Source organism: Rhinolophus ferrumequinum, chromosome 14 (genome assembly GCF_004115265.2).
Source record: "Rhinolophus ferrumequinum isolate MPI-CBG mRhiFer1 chromosome 14, mRhiFer1_v1.p, whole genome shotgun sequence".
NCBI classification, from domain to species: Eukaryota; Metazoa; Chordata; class Mammalia; order Chiroptera; family Rhinolophidae; genus Rhinolophus; species Rhinolophus ferrumequinum.
In genome coordinates this window covers 45,644,439-45,663,414 of record NC_046297.1, presented here as the reverse complement: position 1 = coordinate 45,663,414, position 18,976 = coordinate 45,644,439, and the positions used below count along the sequence as shown (strand labels likewise).

At 34.6% G+C, this 18,976-nt stretch overlaps 1 protein-coding gene across 2 annotated transcripts in view; it reads left to right on the top strand.

The window, feature by feature from the left end:
• Positions 1–18,976, top strand: part of LRP12 (LDL receptor related protein 12) — a 67,613-nt gene that overhangs the window by 13,830 nt on the left and 34,807 nt on the right. The window contains exon 2 of one of the 2 annotated variants that reach the window (XM_033126674.1): positions 16,966–17,022. The exons of the other annotated variant lie outside the window; for it this stretch is intronic. Coding sequence (XP_032982565.1) covers positions 16,966–17,022 — 57 coding nt within the window. The remainder of the gene's footprint in view (positions 1–16,965; positions 17,023–18,976) is intronic. 2 annotated transcript variants of the gene reach the window in all.

Genomic DNA, 18,976 nt, shown 5'->3' with positions numbered 1-18,976 from the left:
CTGTTTTACCTCTTGTTTTCTTTTGTAGCATGTGCTTTGGTGTCATATCTATAGAATCCATTTCCTAATTCAAGGTCATGAAAATTAATTCTTATGTTTTCTTCTGAGAGTTTTATAGTTTATGCGCTTATATTTAAGTCTGGCACATTTTAAGTTAATTGTTGCATACAATATGAGGTAGGGGGTCAAAATTCCTTACGTTTGCATGTGGGTAACCAGTTGTCTCATCACAATTTGATGAAATGATTATTCTTTCCCTATTGAATTATCCCAGCACTCTTGTTGAAAATCAGTGGCCTATAAATGTAAGGGATTATTTTTGTACTCTCAGTTTTGTATGCGTGTCTACAATCCATATGCTTATCTGCCTGTCCTACACCAGTGCCTTCATTACTGTAGCTTTGTAGTAAGTTTTGAAATCAGAAATGTGAACCCACCAAATTTGTTCCTTTGCTAGTCTGGATTCCTTGAATTTCTGAATGAATTTTAGGATTAGTTTGTAAATTTTAGGGAAAAAGCAGTTGGGATTTGTAGGTATTACATTGAGTCTGTAGATCAATTTGGGGAGTATCGCTATCCTGCCAATTTTAGTCCTTCTGATCTGTCAGCATATGATGACTCTCCAGTTATATAGGCCTTTTTAAATTTCTTTCAACAATGTTTTGTAGTTTCAGAGTATAAGTTTTCCATTTCTTTTGTTAAATTCTTTTGTGTTTGTGTGCTATTGTAAATGTAATTGTTTTCTTAATTTGATTTTTAGATTTTCATTGTTAGAATGAAATACAATTTTTTAAAATATTCTACAACCTTGCTGAGCCTGTGTATTAGCTCTGAGTCTTTTTGCTTGTGTGGATTCCTTAGAATTTTAGAAAATTCTAAGATTATGTTACATCTGGCAAACAGACGTTTTAATTCTTCCTTTCAGATACAGATACCTTTCATTATTTTTTTCTTGCCCTAATTGCTCTGGCTGGGACCTTCAAAACAGAGTTGAATAGAAGTGGCAAGAGTGAACAACTTTGCCTTTATGTAGAATACCTTTAAAACAATTGTTAAAGCATGCTATTACTGTTGAAGCAGAGAGGATGGGAAGATGATACCTGAGGATGTACTATACTGTTCTATTTTGTGCATATTTGACATTTTATATAGTAAAGCTAAAGAATGTATTAAGATGCTTCCCAAAATTAATTACCTTAAAATTTATGTCCCCATTCTCAAGGATTATTTTGATTTCCTAAATGTTCTCTCTCTCCCTCTCTGTTTTCTTTATCCTGTGTTATTTTTCTTGAAGTCTTTAATTAGATTGACTTTTTTATTTTGCTAAAGTACATTTTTTGATTGTTTCTTCTCTCTCTACCTCTCTTTCCCTCTCTCAGTAAGAAATATGTATTGGTTGTATATATTCCTAGTGGACACAGCTGAAAATGTTTCTTTAGCTTGTCTTCATATTTAAATAATGGTTTGACTGGGTATAGAATTCCAGTTTCCAATATTTTCTGTTCAGAATTCTGTGTATGTTACTTTATGTCATCTTGTAACTTTAGTTGCCATTTTGGTTCTCATATCTTTGTTCCTTTGGAAGTTTATAATAATTTTCTTTTCATCTTTGGAGTTTACAGTTTTCACCAGTATGTGTTTATATCTTTATCTTCAGATATTATTGTTTGGTATTGGTGGGTATTTTATCTGAATATATCTAGATGTGTATTCTAAAGGCATTTTTCTAAAATACATGTGTTGTAACTGTCTTTTATCCTGTACGTTCTCTACTTTTAGAGTGCCTATTAAGTGAATATTAGACATTTTAGCTTTATCTTTTTAGTCTCTTTATTTTATATCCTGTGTTTTTATTCTAGAATTTAAAGATTATTCTGTTTATTCTAAGTTATAATTATCTACTGGACAAATATAAAATATTTGTCTATTTACAAATAATTCTCCTTTTTCATAATGACCATTTCTTTTTTCCAATTAATTGTGGAACTGATTTGTGTCTTTCTCACCTTTCCTGTGAATTCTTACTCTCTACCTGCCCTTTCCATACTCTCACCCCCACCCCTGAGAGTAAGGTAAGAACTATAGTTTCTTTTCTCAGAAAATAATCTACATAAGACATTTTCAGATAATTTTATATACGATAGCATATCATTCCAGAATTCCTTAGAGCTCATTTATGAGCCCTAATAGTGCTGTTCTTAAACTACCTGGGTACCTCTTAGAAATGGTACTTGTTAGAAATGGTTATAAATGGTAGAATCCTTGTTAGTATTGGGCACTACTCAGGCCCTGCCCCAAACACTGAATTAGAATCTCCATTTTAACAAGGTCACCAGGTGGTTTGTTTCATACTCAAATCTGAGAAGCACTGCTGTGGTCTTGGGGTGTATGTGATCTATATTGATTGTCCCCCCTCTCCTCTTTTCATTGCTGTCATATCTGGCATATCAACAGGAGCACCTTTTAAAAAATTGATCACCCAAATTGTTCATGGCTAATTAAAGTGTATATATTTTGAAATGGTCACAATACAATACAGTATTTTAATAGCAAGCTATGCTATATGAAGTAAGAGAGACAAGGAGGGACTGATTTTATAAACTCGTTTTTGGAACAGTAGTAAACACATAGCAGTTACTATGTGCTAGGCACTGTTCTAATCACTGTGTATGTTCATGTGCATATGTGTATATACAAAGTGTGATAAAATAGGGGGAATGTTTAAATTTAAAAAAATTATTACAGTAAAAGACACATTGCCATTACTCCCCCTCAAAATACTCCCCCCTCGCTCCGAACACACTTATTCCATCATTCTTGCCACTTTCTGAAGCAGTTCTGGAAGTCCTCTTTCATGAGTGTCCTTAGTTGTGCTGTCATGACTGCCTCGATGTCCTAAATCGATTCAAAATGTTTTCCTTTCATGGTCATTTTGACTTTGGGGAAGAGCCAGAAGTTGCACAGTGCCACGTCCTGTGAATAAGGTGGATGAGGATACACTATAATGTTTTTATTTGACAGAAATGGCCGTACCTGAAGCGATGTGTGACACAAAGTGTTGTCATGATGGAGGATGAAACCATTTGCCCATTTCTCAGGCCGTTTTCTATACACATCATTTCTTAAATGCTCTAATAAGCCCTTATAACATTCAGAGTTCACCGTAGTGTTCCTGGGTACAAACTCAGCTCGCACAATTCCATCAAGGTCAAAAAACACAGTTAACATCACCTGGATGGCATTTGGCAGCAGCATTCACCGTATTTCTTGATCACACCTCCTATGTATTCTATACACACACTCCTTTTCTTCTCATAACAACCCTATCAGTCTAGATACTGTTATTATTATTTCCATTTTACAGATGAGGAACCTGAGACACAGAGAAGTTACATATCTTAGCCAAGGCTATGTGTAATTAGTAAGCACAAGAGCTGGGATGTGGATCCAGATAGCATGGCTCTAGAATCTGTGCTCTTAACCATAACACTGCACTGCTTCTTTGTAGTTTTACTTAAAGATCTCCCCAAACTCAGTGTAGTTTATATGCAAACCAATTAATTCTTGATACATTTGCTCTTTTAAATTCAGTCCTAGAACTCAGCTGCTTGTTGTCATGCAGGGACTCAGCTCCCGCTCCCCGCATAAGAACGCAAGATGTGGTGAGGCCAAAAAGGGAACAACAGAGCCAGGGATAGGGGGTTCATACCACTATATTCTCGATACAGACTGGTCAAGACACAAAAGCAAACATCCACCAGTACCCCAACGAAGTGTCTTCCTGCACCCCAATCTCACTGGAGGCCAGGTGAGACACAGAAAGTAGGATCAACACGATCCACAATCCACTTGCTAGCCACAATCTGCCATCCTCTTCTCTACCAACCAAGCAACCCCGCTTGCTAGCTGCACTCTGCGCCTGCTAACATAGCCATGGCAGTTATATTAGTGGCTAATGGCTAACTGGTTACAGCTGATGGCCATCTGATCACAGCTGATGGCCATCTACTACCTGAGCCAGCACCTTTCCACGTGAAGCCGAGAGCCTGGAAACTGCTCTCTGGGACTCTGTCCCCACACCTGTGATACTGATAGATGAGCCACAGATGCCAGATCATTAATGTTTCCTGAATTAATTTTGATTTGCTATTTATTGAGATTTCTAAATGGCAAGATGCAAGAAGGGTCTCTGGTCCCACTCTTAGTGGGTGGACACAGAATATGGTGAGGTCAAAAAGGAACACCAACGGAGCCACAGATAGGGGAGTCATACCACTATATTCTCGCTGGCAGCTGGGTTGGAGACACAAGGAGCAGGAGCCATACGATCTGCAATCCGCCGTCCACTTCTCTGCCAACCTCCTTGCCAGCATAGTCACGGCAGTTATATTAGTAGCTAATGGCTAACCGGTTACAGCTGATGGCCATCTAATAACCTAGCTAGCACCTTTCCACGTGAGGCCGAGAGTCTGAAAACTGCTCTCTGAGACTCCGTCTCTACAGCTGAATTATTGGATTTTGTTCTACCTATCCTCAAGGTTTGATGTGAGATTATTAAATAGCTTATGCAAATATTTTCTACATAAAATGTTAATTTTCTTCTTCTATAGATGTACAAAATATAATTATAGAAACAGTAATTGGATGGCTAATCAAATTAGAAATAAAAATGAACAGAGAAATGCAAATAAATATCACACGCTAATTTAGTAAATATGTAAAAATCAAACTGTTCTATTAAGTGTTCAAAATGTTCAATAAAGACATAAAAATAAAACTGTTTAGGGTGTAATGAAATGAGCATTCATACTTGACTAGCAGAAATGGTCATCTTTGGCTGGTGGGTTTATTGGTATTACTTGACATATGTCTTGGGCATTTTTCTTTATCACTTTTTCTTTATAAACTATTTCTATAATGTTGAACATTAGATTGTTTATAGTTTTGTTCACATTTATAAATACTGTAATTAACATGCTTTTATTACTTTTTATCTTAATTGTTTATTATTTTCCTTATGATTGAGTAAAAATGTAGACTTATTGTGTCAAAGATTAGACTATTTTCAAAGCTCTTAATAAAAATAAAAATAATACTTGATTTTTATTAAGTGCTTACCATGTTAGTCATTGCTTTAAATGTTTTATATATAAAAATATAAATTTAATAAATTGATATAAATATATTATATAAGTTTTTATATAAATGAGTTTAATCTTTATATTAAACTATGAGATGGGTCCTATTTTAACTTCATGTTACAAAAAACTAAGCCATAGAGGAATTAAATAATTTCTTAAGGTCACTCAATTAGAGGCAGGGTTTGTTTTCCAGAAAGAAGATACTACTTTAAGCTTCTGTCCAAGGAATCTAAGATTATATATCTTTTTACACCTTTATCAGTGAAATGTTAACAATCCTCATTGAAAGGATCTCAGGGTCGTGGCTGAATGGCTACATCCAGTCTTGGGTGGAAAATACAAAGGATAAGCCTGGGACATTCTATTGCATCAGAAAGCAAGGAAACTTTTAAAGACTAGTGGTTTAAACCAGAAGGAAACAGAGGCCAATATAAAGGGTTCCCATTGGCCAAAGAGGAGGAAACTTAGGTGTCAGAAAGAGCATTGAAGACAGTTGGTTGAAATTCACTGAATATAGAAATCTCTTTGGTTCATAACAACAGACTTACAATTTAAAAACATGCCACCACCACCAGTTGCTGGATACCAGTGGTGAAAAATAGGGCACTAACTTTATACTCTGTAAATAAGCAATTATAAGGAAAGAATTAAGCATTTATCCTCTCTTTTTCTGTATGAACTGTTTCAGGGTAAGCAAGTAATATTGGTTGAAAGGAAGTTCTTTGCAGAATTTCACTTAATGAAAGTATAAAGCATTGCAGGATTAGAAAATAGTTTTTCTGTGATGAAATTATTTATTCAGGCCATAATCCTTAGTTCCGTCTAATGAAACTATTAGACAAATGGTCACATGGGCACTTTGCAGTGGAAGGTTTAGGCTGCGCTACTTGGACCTATTGATTAACCTCAGTCTTAACGAAAAGTAGGGCAAGCAGAAAACATGTGCCTCCTTCTGCGAGACATATAAAACATACAGCACGGGCTCTGAAGTATTCCAGCCAAAAATGTTAAACCTGTGTCAAATCAAGCTTCTAGAACAGGGCTTGGCAAACTGTTGGCTCTTGAGCCAAATCCAGCCTCCTGCCTGTTTTGGGTTTTTTTTTTATTCTGTGTTTTATTGAAACAGCTACTCCAATGCATTTAAGTATTGTTTATGCTTGCTTTCATGCAACAGTGGCAGAGTTGAGTGGTTGCAGCAGTGACCATATGGCCCACAAAGCCTAAAATATTTACTGTCTGGCCTTTTTACAGAAAAAGTTTTATGGCCCTTGAGCTAGATGAACACAAAGTTCAGTGACACCTAACAGAAGTGATACCACAGAATATGGGCCTTTTACAGGATAACTGATCTGGTTTCTGTAACAAGTCAGCAGTAGGGGAAACAAGGTACTATTGTAGGTTAAGAGAGACTTAAACACACCAACCAAAAGAAACGTTGAGACTCACTTTGGATCCTGCTTCAAATAAGGTAGCTATAGAAAGACATTTATGGGACACCCAAGAAAATCTGACTATGGCCTGGCTATATTAAATAATATCAAGAATTATTATTAATTTTTTTAGAAAAGCAGTAGCATTGTACTTAGGTAAGAGAATGTCAATATTTCTTTTATGCACTTGGGGAAATATCTATATAGTAGGGATATGTTACATTAGGTAATTTTTTTAAAGTTATGTGAAAAAGCACCATCCTCAACTTCATGTATTATATTTTAATAGCAAAATGTTAAGTTGACAGGATAAACTGCAAGATACTATTTTAACATTCTGTGAAAGAGCAGGAAAGTTATGAGATGAGCTTCAGTAGAGGTAAGTGAAAAGCTAGCTGTTTGCTTGGAGAAAAAAAGAATTCTTTAGATATATTTATTAAATTGGTGGGTTGTAAGTGTTAAGAACCCAGGAGTCGTTGAACATCAAAAATGGTAAAACGCAGCATGCCTTTGGCTTGGTGTCTCCCCGCCCCCCCTTCCCAACTAGTTGCCAAAGCTTAAACATAATTGGGTCCCTTTCAATCTAAAGACTGAAGCTGCTCAAGAGATTTGATTAGTTGTTTACCAAATATTTTACAGCTTGAAGGACTAGTTGGATCTGAAATCGCTCATTCCCCTGTGGTTTTCTAACTTCATTCTCTAATGAAGGCATGCTTATCTTCCTCTTTATATTTTTCCATCCTTTTCCTTTTTCTTACCCTCCAAGCAAATGGTAACATGAAACCAAATTGTTAATTACAGAAAGGGTGTTTCATGCTTAAATTAAGTACAAAGTCTGGAAATTTTGGCTCATTAAATGAACAAACATTTACTGAGATCTCTGTCAGAAACTGGGAGATTGTTGCTGAGAAATAGGAAGGGAGGAAGGGAGAGTGGAAAAAAAAGGGAGAAAGGGAGAAGGAGAGAACAAAGAAAGAGAGGAGGGAAAGGCTTTCTTTGCCCTTGAAGACACTCAAACTTTGGTGTGGAAGGTGGGCAGTTAAATTAATAGCTCAAACACGATGATAAGGACTATGTAGTAACATGCTCGTAACTCAGTACTAATTTGACGTGGGAACACTACGGAGGACTCCTAATTCATCCTGACATGGATGGAGATCTGTTTCCTGAGCTGAAGGAGTTATGCCAGTGAGTAATGGCAATGCTCTGGACTGTTCCAGGCAGAGAGAACGTGTTCAAAACCTGAGGCAAGTTCAGGAGCAAATGATATGTAAGGAAGCTCCATTTGCGAGTGTAGATTCTTTCAAAAAGTTTAACTGAAAAAGGAAAGACCAAGATAGAAAAGCAGAAACATGGAGGTATGCTGGCAAGAAGTTTTCTTTTATGGGTGAGAAAGACCTGAATATATCAAGAGGAGACAAGGAACCAGAGAGGAAGGTCTGGAGGGGAAGGAGAGAGGGGCTAATGAATGACTCCAGGATCCAGAGAGATGTTAATTTTAGACTTACTGTGTGTCCTTGGCTCCCATGATAGACTCTTTGATAAACTTGAGAACAGTCTTCACTATCAAGTAAATAATTACTCCTCATAATTTCCTGTTGTCTGATCATAGATATTACTAGAAGTAGAAACAAACTACTTACTGTCTCATCTTTCATAAATGATAAAGGTAGGAAAAAGACAACAGTAGATATTTGATGCGAAAAAAGAAACGGTTAATGTCAAGAAAAACTTAAATCTACAAATGGTATTGACTATGACTTTAACAATTTAGTAATTTTAATATCGTTGAAAGTATACTTTAAAATTTAAACGGTGACTGATTTTTAAATTCTACTTTCTTTCTAATTTTACCTCTGAAAGGCTATTTTCCACAGTCTAATATGTTAAGGGTCGTTTATCTTTGTTGTTACTACAAAAGCCAACACTTTCTGTTTACATTAGTTTGTACGTAAACATCATAGTGTTAGTGATGTCAGCAAGAATAGGAAATTGGTAGCCACACAATAGTATTCTCAATATCGAATCTCATGTATAAAAATACTTTTTAAGGTGACCTGTTGCTATAGAAGAGGATAATGAATATGCTTTTGTATTTATATTAAATGATAGTACTTAACACCATTTTGTCAAACAATTAAGAAAAAAACATCACTTGTCATCATTTTTATTTATAATCTTAAAAAGAAAAGCTTCAAATTATGTGGCTATAAAATTTTATGTTGTGTTTATTTTTTAGAGTAGCATTTAGTACATAATATTCAATTCACATGAGTTAACTTACAAAAGTAGTGTATACTTTTATAAGTCAAACATAGAAATGTATCAAGAAGAAAAGCTAATCATTTCTGTCCCTTCTTCTTCCTATCTTAGGGATGGGGAAAAGGGGTAGGACTAGTACAGTGTTAATAGTTTGTTGTCTTTCATACATTTTTCTACATGTGTAACTTGGACTCACAAAATATACCAGAGGTCGCAAATTCAAATGCTGACAAAGACCATGTAGGTAACACAAATGAATAGAGCCTAGTGTCAGTGTCGGAATGACAGTAAAAGATAATGGGGTTGAAAATGCATACCTCTCCTAAAAGAGATCAGCTCAGAATATTTGCATATATGCATACTATAGACAGATAATAAATTTTTTTCAAGGGAAGCCAAGAAATTCAGTATTTCTAGGTGAAGCTCTCAGTTTTTAATGTTGGAGTTAGATAGCTCTGGATTTGAGCCCATCCCTTCCACTTGTTAGTGAAAGAGTTTTGGGTCATTGGTTTACTTAACCTGAGTCTGTTTCCTCATCCATACCTTAGGCATAAGAGTATTCTTATGACTTTAGGACGAAGATTAAATAGTACATCATGAGTTCAGTACAATGCGTAATGATTATAAATGTTGACTGTGATCAGTAGTTGTCTGGCTTTAGGAATGTGGGACGGGGATTGACTACAGAGGGACCCAGAGAGTTGTTTGGGTGATAGAAATGTGTGTCTTGATTGTAATGGTGATCCCAGAGCTGTATGCATTTGTTAGAACTCATCAAACTTTATGCTTGGAATTGATGACTTTTTTGCATGTAAATTATACCACAAAGTGCTGAGTTTTGAAAAAAAGTAACTGCCTTTCCCTTCTCTCTGTAGTTCACTTTCATCAGCTATTAAAACAGAGTTTATATCAAAGATATCCAATATTTTTATCGCCAGGTTTCTCCTATCCCTTCCCAACCCGGATCACGGGCCCTCACTCTGTGAAAGATTTTGCCTGTTGGGAAACGAGAAAAGGATAAAGAAAAACTACCTTTATTTGTCTCTAAATAAACTACCTTTTATTTCTCCTGTACTAAGCTGACCATATACAGTGGTACCTTGGTTTTCGAGCGTCTCCGTTGATGAACATTTTGGTTTATGAACACCGTAAACCCGGAAGTAAATGCTTCAGTTTTCAAACACGCCTCAGAAGTTGAACATGTCACGTGGCTTCTGCTGAGTGCAAGATCCTGAGGCCTAGATGTGGGCTATTTCCGAACGTTTCAAAACTTGAACCGTCTTCTGGAACAGATTACGTTCGAAAACCGAGGTACCACTGTACATCTGTTAGGGTACTATGCCTGATACATCATTTTAGTAAAGCAGGCCACTGGTCACTTTCCAGAAATGTTATAATGTAATCAACAACCTGATTACCTACTGTTCAGTAATAAGCTATGAAGTTTAATATACGTCAAGAAGAAAATATGCTTAGTGTTTCCTTAAATGAGAATAAAATATATGAGTAACAGCAAATTTGTGTGTGTGTGTACTTGTGTATATTTGGGTGTATATTTTATTTTAAATGTAAAATCTTATAACAATACTACAGGAAGCCAAAACATATAAAAACACCGAACATTCTTAAATGTCTATTAAGAATGTGGTTTGAAAATTAGAATGTATGTTTCCAAAAGAGTAATGTTATAAATGATCGTTGCTATTATTTTAAATGGCAGGTAGTTCAGGCCAGTTCATAAAAGTCTATTAAATCCATAATGAATGGCTGCAATTAAAAAGCTGTAGAATAATACTTTTAGAATACCAGTAATTAAATAAAGCAGGAAAATAAACTCTATTTCCCAGGGGTTTCTTAACCTTTCTTTACACAAAACATTTCATTATAGGTATTTGTTAGACACTGTAAAGCGTCTCTTCAAAAGAATATACTGAATTTTTCATACATTTCCAAAGGATTCACAAGTATTAGGTTGGTGCAAAAGTAATTGCGGTTTTTACAATTTTTTTAACCTTTTAAACCACAGTCACTTTTGCACCAACCTAATATCTTGGTCCAGCTGTGTGTTAGTGTGCTAGGGCTACCATAACAAAATACCGCAGTCTGGCTTAAACAACGCCAATTTATTTTTTCACAGTTCTGAATGTTAGAAGTCTCAAGATCAAGATGCCTTCGAGGTTGGTTTCTAATGAGTTTCTCTTCCTGGCTTGTAGTGTCCTTCTGCCTGGTCCTCACGTAACCTCTGCACAGGTGGAAAGAGAGATCTCTGCTATCTCTTAAGAAAAGCAGTCTTATCAGATTAGATTCCCTCCCTTATGATTTCCTTTAATCTTAATTACCCCTTAAAAGCCCTATCTCCAAATACAGTCCCACTAGGGGTTAGGACTTTGATACACACACACACACACACACACACACACACACACACACACACACGTGAATTTTAGGAGGGGGGAGGGAGAGATTGGGCACAGAGTTTAAGACCAATAGATTCAAAATTAATTCGGAAAAAAATATTAATATGTCTTCACAACATTAAGAATCTGGAAAGAGAATCCAAGGATATTAAGATCTCAAAAATAATTTCTGGTTATTAAAATCACAAACAATCCCAAAAAGCAATGAACTGCACAGAAACCTAAAGAAATCAAGAGGTTGCTCAATGACTTCAGATTCATTAAGAATATATTCACAACAAAGAAAGGATATTTATCCAGGGATGAATTGTAAATATTACTAATATAGAGAAAATTCATGTTTGATTTGAGCAAAATACCAAGGACAATAAAATGGTCATTGGAACATACAGGATAAAGAATAACAGAAAGTTATATAGAGCTGTAGCTTGGATAGGTGGTGTAATACTGGTAGATGTTTGTGTCCTTTTTGTCATATGTGCTTTTCAAACTGAAAGGATAAGAGTGAAAATTTCTGAAAACCTTGAAGGACATTGCTGCAAAGATAATAGGAGTTCATTGAGGTATTCTAAAGAACTTCGAGTTGTGACTTAGGTACTATTATACTTCCAAGGACTGAGAGAAGGAAAGAAAAGTCAGATGACTGGAAGGAGGAAATGCAATTTTGATTTTTCCAAAAAGGGTGAGAGGAATGAGGATTCCACAAACCAACAATTAGTGATAATGACCCAAGGAAGATTATAAATAGAGAATAAAAGAAGTGGTTTATGAAAACCTAGGAGAAGAAATAAATCTGTAAGCCTTATGGATTTGGTAAGAACCACGAGGTTGGACAATTAAGTTCGCTAACTCATCCTAGAAAAAGTGTTACATTCCTCATTGCTGAATATCACTATGGTCACCTTTGAAGTACTCCCATTGGGAAGGTATGCACTGACGCCAGCGCCTAGTCCACCCTTCAGAGCGATTTTGGAACTTTTTTCTGGAATAGCCATCAGAGCTATCATTGTATTACCCTTGATGTTCTATATTGAGCATTACAATTTTAATAGTTTTCTTAAAATGTGTATACATTTTTTGGCACCCTGTATGTACATGAGTATTTATGTTTGATTACTGTTCTCACTGCACAGTGGAAATGAGATTGTAGGATGCTAAGCATATAAATTACTTGAAACTGCCACTTACTAACTTTTGAACCAATGATTTTCCCTCATACAGATTGGAATAGCTATGGCAAGTGGGTTTTAAGTCCGAAAGTTAAATACACTATTTCTTCAATAAGCAAGAATTACATTCATATCTGAATTCTTTAAAAAAAAAAAAAAAGAAAGGAAAAAAAAGTAAGGAACACAGACTTCTTAATGTCATGGAAATTGTTATAGAACCTGAATTCTTTTTTTAAAAGTTAGGAACATAAATTTCTTAATGATTGTAGATTTGAATTTTCAATGACTCCAATTACTAGCTCTTTGAAAATATTACGAAGTGCTAGAAGCTTTAGTCTAGCTTTAGTCTAGTAAAATGAACTGTTTTGTGTGTTGTTTTTATTTTATTTTATTGGGGAATATTAGGGAACAGTGGGTTTCTCCAGGGCTCATCAGCTCCAAGTCATTGTCCTTCCTCCTAGTTGTGAAGGGCGCAGCTCAGCTCCAAGTCCAATGGCCGTTTTCAATCTTTAGTTGCAGGGGGCGCAGCCCACCATCCCATGTGGGAATTGAACCGGCAACCTTTTTAAAAGCTCGCTCTCTAAGCAACTGAGCCATCCGACTGTCCCTCCGGAAGCTCAGCAGCAGCTCATTGTCTTTAGTCTAGTTTTGGAGGGCTCTCAGCTCACTAGCCCATGTGGGAATCGAACTGGCAACCCTGTTGTTCGGAGCTCGTGCTCTAACCAACTGAGCCATCCGGCCACCCCAAGTGAACTGTTTTAAGGATGAGCAGAGGGAAGACTTGTAAGGCACTTAGGAGTTGGCTGGCATATATCTATCAAATTTTAGCTGTATTTATTAGCTATTCTTGAGAACGTTAGTTCTTATATAAAAAACAAAGATACAAAGCATTAGGGATGCAAAGATCATAAATTTAGACATTCTGTTAGTGATGACATCCTGATTATTCAGGTGAGTAAACCAAATGTTAGGAGATGTATTTAATTAAGTAAGTTTATGACTAAATAAATAGTAGAGCTGGGGTTTGATTCTGGGGAGTCTGGTTCCAGAGCTCAAACTCAGTGCCCTCTGACCTCTTTTCCTAAAACAGTATCTCTTCTGGAAGATTCTTTCTCTTGCATTGCAGTCAAAAACTACAAAACCATGATTCACCTTGGCAAGAAGAATAATAAAGGGGGGTGCTTGATCGATCACCTTTGGCATTTGGCTAGTGAGACTAAAAAAAAATTTGTCATAAAAAATTATTTCCTGACTTAGGTGATAATGAAACGTTCTTATTTGAAAACAGTTTTTTAGGAGTTCTAGTTAATTAGGTGGTCCATTAACTATTTAGTCAGCTGCTAATGTATAGTTATGGAAGTAATGTTTTATAAGACTGTATTTTTCCAGCGTATGCTACTTCTAAAGGGTGACTTCTGCACGAATATCTAACATGGCCGTACTGGAGACACAGTAAAGGAGGTGGTGGTGGTGTGTGTGTATCTTCATATGTATGGGTCCTCTTCTCACAGGGGTTGGAGGAGGTGCATTAGGGAGAAGGTAGTTAGCTTTGTATCAAGAAAGCAAGTTGGGGGGCTGCTATCTGCTTATAACATGAAAATAATTGTGTTATGTAAGTGGCATATTTGTAAAAATGCTTTTTAGAATGTCAGTACACCTAAATTACGTAGCCATTTCAAATGATACTCAGAATAAGAAATATCTAATGTAACCCAAGAAGGATTGGTTATTTGATGTTAACAGAAATTATTATTGATTTTTTTTTTTTTAACTTCTGTGTAGTATTGTTTTTAAGTTACGGTAAGTGTATGGGATATTAGCAGTATCATGTTTTATGTTTTAAGGTATTGTTTATTAGTTTTAAAAATCATTAATAATTCTGTTCTGAAATTGAAATATTTTATAATATTTTGCACAATATGAGACTTGTGTTATTTAGAATGATGGGAAATGAACTATATTCTCTTCACTTTTTTTTTTTTTTTGGTAATACGAATAAAATTTTTAAAGAAGCCCACACCTGTTATAAAAAAATTCCGTCAGTGCTGAAATACACAAAAGAGGTTGTCTTCTCTAATTCCAGTTCCAGAGGTCTTCTTCCACGATTTCTATACACACTTAGAGTCATATATGTACAAACATAAATGTATATACATACATGTACATACATACACTTTATATACATACATATACCTTATACTTACGTAAATACATGCATATTAACTATATACATCGTTTTAAAGTTATTAATAAAAAATTAAATCATACAGTTAAAGTTAAAATGAAGATCATGTTATTCTGAAGCATATTTAACTTAGTGTGTGTATCTTTCCAAGTTAATATATACAGAAATATTTTATTGAATATTTTTTATAAGGCTATATTTATTCATTTGCATACTGATTGAGATTTAGATTAAATTCTATTTTTTATTATAAATAATTCCACTGAGCCCTGTAAGATAGGTAGTATCGTCTCCATTTTAGAGGTGAAATTAAGACACAAAGAGGTTAGGTAACTTGCCCCAATTGCACATGAAGTAATGGTGGAGCTGGTATTAGAATCCTAGCGATCTAGTCCAGAAGTCACAGTCTTAAATACTACTGTACGCTGCTGTGTTCCTTCTGCCTCTTTATTCTGTTTATTGAATTGGAGAAAAATACTGTATAAAATGTATCTAATATTAAAACTCTCCTAAGGATAATTTAATATGCTTCCTTAAGGATATCGAAACCTCAAGGTCATGAAATTACACAGCTGTAATTGTAGCTGTCTAATATAGAAGTACTAGAATGTTTACGCCAGCCCTTCTGAAATGTTAGTTAGGATGTGAATGACTGAGGGTGGGGGAAGATCTTGGTAAAATGTCGATTCTGATTCAATCATCTGAGGCGGGGCCTGAGAATCTGCATTTCTCTTAAGCTCCTGATGTCACCAGTACTGCTGGTCTGCTTTTGAGTAGCAAAGGTTTATGCAGTTTGTACTTTTAGCAAATCTTGTTAGTTGTTTTATTGAATCAGTTTCTTACATCATTTGTTTATGCTGCCAATTTTTACAAATTGTGTACATTAAAGAAATAGGTGGGGGCTTTCTAGTCATTAGTAGCATTAACATTGCTGGAAAAAATAAATTATGGCTTATGTGGTATTAATGTACTTAAATAACTATAATCAGATTTATTGGTGTACTAAATATGCTTTACACATCTATGTCATCATATCCACCATTTCTTTATGGAAGGGAAACATTTCATTTTGAAGGATATAGCTGTCATGAACTAAAAATGTTGTTTTATCACTTTTATTCTTTAGTAGTAATAACACATTTTACACAGTTACAAAATGAATACCTCTTTCCGTGCTATGTGCCAGGCACTGTATCAAGTGTTTAATTGGCATGATCTCATTTAATCATCATGACCTCATTTATTCATTCATCAACTCTTTGAGCACCTGCTCTGTTCCAGGAACTGTGCGTACAGTGTTGAGTCAAATAAACACCGATTCTGCTCTACCTAGAGCCTAGTGCAGATGCTATACAGTAACAGGTGATCATAAACGTGTGATGGTTGTTAAAGAAAAGTTATTAATTACAATATTTGCTACTTTCTCTAGGGAAAAAAATGTGATGGTTGAGAACAATTCTGCTTTTAGTCCTCTAAGCTTCTCCCACCTTGTTTTCTTCCCTACCTCACTCCAAGGAGGAATTCTTTCTCTGTCAGCTGGATTCCTGAGCTGTTGTGATGCTAACTTGATCTAATGGGTGGAGAGAGACAAAACTTTAGAAGTGAAGATAAACAATTTGTACAAGAAAAGAAAGAACAGAGGTAGATGGAAATCATTTTAATAAAATCGAATTAAAAAAATTAAAAAGAATATCTGAAGGGACACTGTTCACGTTAAGTTGAAGGAGTAAATATTCTTAGTACTTTAAGTGGGAGTCTTTAAAAACACTTTTTTTTTACTAGGTGATACGTACTCAGTTCGGTAAGTTATTTGAATGGTTCCAGTTGCTCAGCTTTGCAATAGGAGGTATAGAAAATCAGGAGCTACCAAAATAGGAAATAATTCTGTCCCTGGTCTTAAAACTGTTAAAATTGGTGATAAGAAAAGGTTGAAAGAGACAATGCAAGCCATTTTTTTTTTCATAAAGTACCAAGATGTGTGACCCTAGCAGTAAGCACATTGTGGTCTGATTGAGCATGCTCTTGGAGGAATACTATTTTTTATAATTACATGATTCTCTCTTATCTAGTAGTATGGAGTTCTCTTTTGACTATAGATAGAAATTTTTTTCTGGTTTTAATCAGATCTGTATATTTGACCTTTATATATTATACTACATCATTGTGATTTCCAAAATGTTTTGTTTTCCTTAGTACTACTAAATTTTGGGTCTCAACCTATTGTTTTGAAGATTAAGAGACTTTAGTTTCTGAATATTACCGGTAGCTCTTTGTAGTTGTTTTTCTTTTAAAGAGAGAATCTGAAAATTTTTTATAAATTTTTATCTTGGAAATTAGTTTATTCATTATGTTTAATTTTAGGAAATGGTGCTCTTGCAGAACATTCTGAAAATGTGCATATTTCAGGAGTGTCAACTGGTAAGTCATTTTTTGTAATGTTTAAATTTCATGCATGACTTATAGGGTAAATATTGAAAGCCACCTGGTATCTTACGAAGTGATATTTGGCTATAAAAATTATTACTGCTTTTTGCAGCATGTAATAAGGAATGAAGTAACTGGAACATGGAGAAATTCTCATAAGATAAAACTGATACTTGCATGCCCATGGATTGATTATACTTTTCCAAATGGACTGAATAATTATTTTTCATACAAACATTGAACCAAGAGAAGTTAACTCAAGTTGAATTAGTATTTTCTTTACAAAATTATATGAAATGAAATTTATTAAAATGTAACTTTGAATTAGAGCCTTAGAAATTAAATATTTTGGTTGATTTTTAGATTAGAGTACTACTCCACATAAAGCTGTTGTACTTGAGTGTACAATTTATATGCTATTAAAAAGCAATCCAACATATTTGTGTCCATAAAATTCATAGACTCGTTGAGGTAAATGTATCTCTTTTCCACTCATCTAAGCTTTTATAACTTAATTACTTAAAGGCCCATTAAAATTTCCATTCTTACTGACTTCCACAGCTTTGTTACCATTTTTGCTGTATCGACTATAATTACTAGGAAAGCAAAATACTTTATTTTTGCATATACTAACATAGAGTTTCTTACTATTATTTTAAGATTGCCCTATATTTTTATATGTTTTGTGTGATTAAAAAATTGCGCTTAGTATATTTGTCAATCTACTCTGATTTCTTCATGTCACCTTGTAATTTGATTATTTTTTTATCATATGAAGCAAAACTGAAAGTTTCCTCTTTTCTTTATGTCTGATTTTTATATCTGTATCCTAATCTCTTCACCAGTCATATGTAGGGCCCACCCATGTCACCTTATTTTAATTTAATTATCTCATTAAAGACCCGATCTTTAAATACAGTCACATTCTGAGGTACTGGGGGTTAGGACTTTAACTTAAGAGCTTTGGGAGTGACACAGTTCAGCCTATAACAACGTGTGTTTTAATTAAATGTATTTATGCACCAATAAAAATATTTAATTTCAGAGGTCTGTGAAACCTTATTAATGGTTTATTGTTTTTCCTGAAAATTGTTCTCATAAAATTTTCCTTCTGTGGAAAGAGAAGAATAATAATGAAATCTATTCCAATTATACCACTAAAAAATAAATGAATGCGGTTTCAAAAGCTGCTTTTGAATACACAGTTTCATGGCCGTTTTTCTTTGGATAATGTGGAGCTGTGGAGGATGTAATGCTTGCTGTAGTATAAGCCTTCTGAATTCCTTGTGTCCTCGGTTAAAATGAGAGCTCCTTCAGTGCTGGTCTAAATGGAGAACTAGCCTTTGGAGGAAACTCCAAATGGAGGGCTTGCTTTCTCTTGAGACCAGCCAGTAAAAATGAATAATTCCCACAAAATTCCTATGAATAAACATATAAACATATAAAAATATATTTCTGGTTCTTATGTATGGGATAATTTGTTTCTATTTCTAATATTCTACAGTATCCTCCTCAAATCTTTGCTAGGAGAGAGAACTCTATCCTTTTGCTGGTTCTTATGCTACAGGTATTGGCATAAGAAAATGTAAACTATCGAAAAGTATACATACATCTAATTACAATATAATGGGGAAAAATTATTGGATAAATCTTATTTTTTATGCTTTTTTTTTTAGTTTAGAATTTTTCATTGTCTGGAATTATAAATCTGCTTTCATTTATAAAATAAGAAGAAAAGACAAATGGTGTTTTATAGATCTAATTATATGTGAAAATCGTTATGCAGTTATATCACAGAAACAGCCAAGTAATTTAACTGCACGTATGGGAGAAGTAGGAAGGGTATTTTAATGTCTGAATTAAATATCTCATGTTCTTTTTTTAAATGTCTAAATTTTTTAAATAGCTAAATTACTGCTCATCTGAAACATTTTTAGGTCAAATTGGT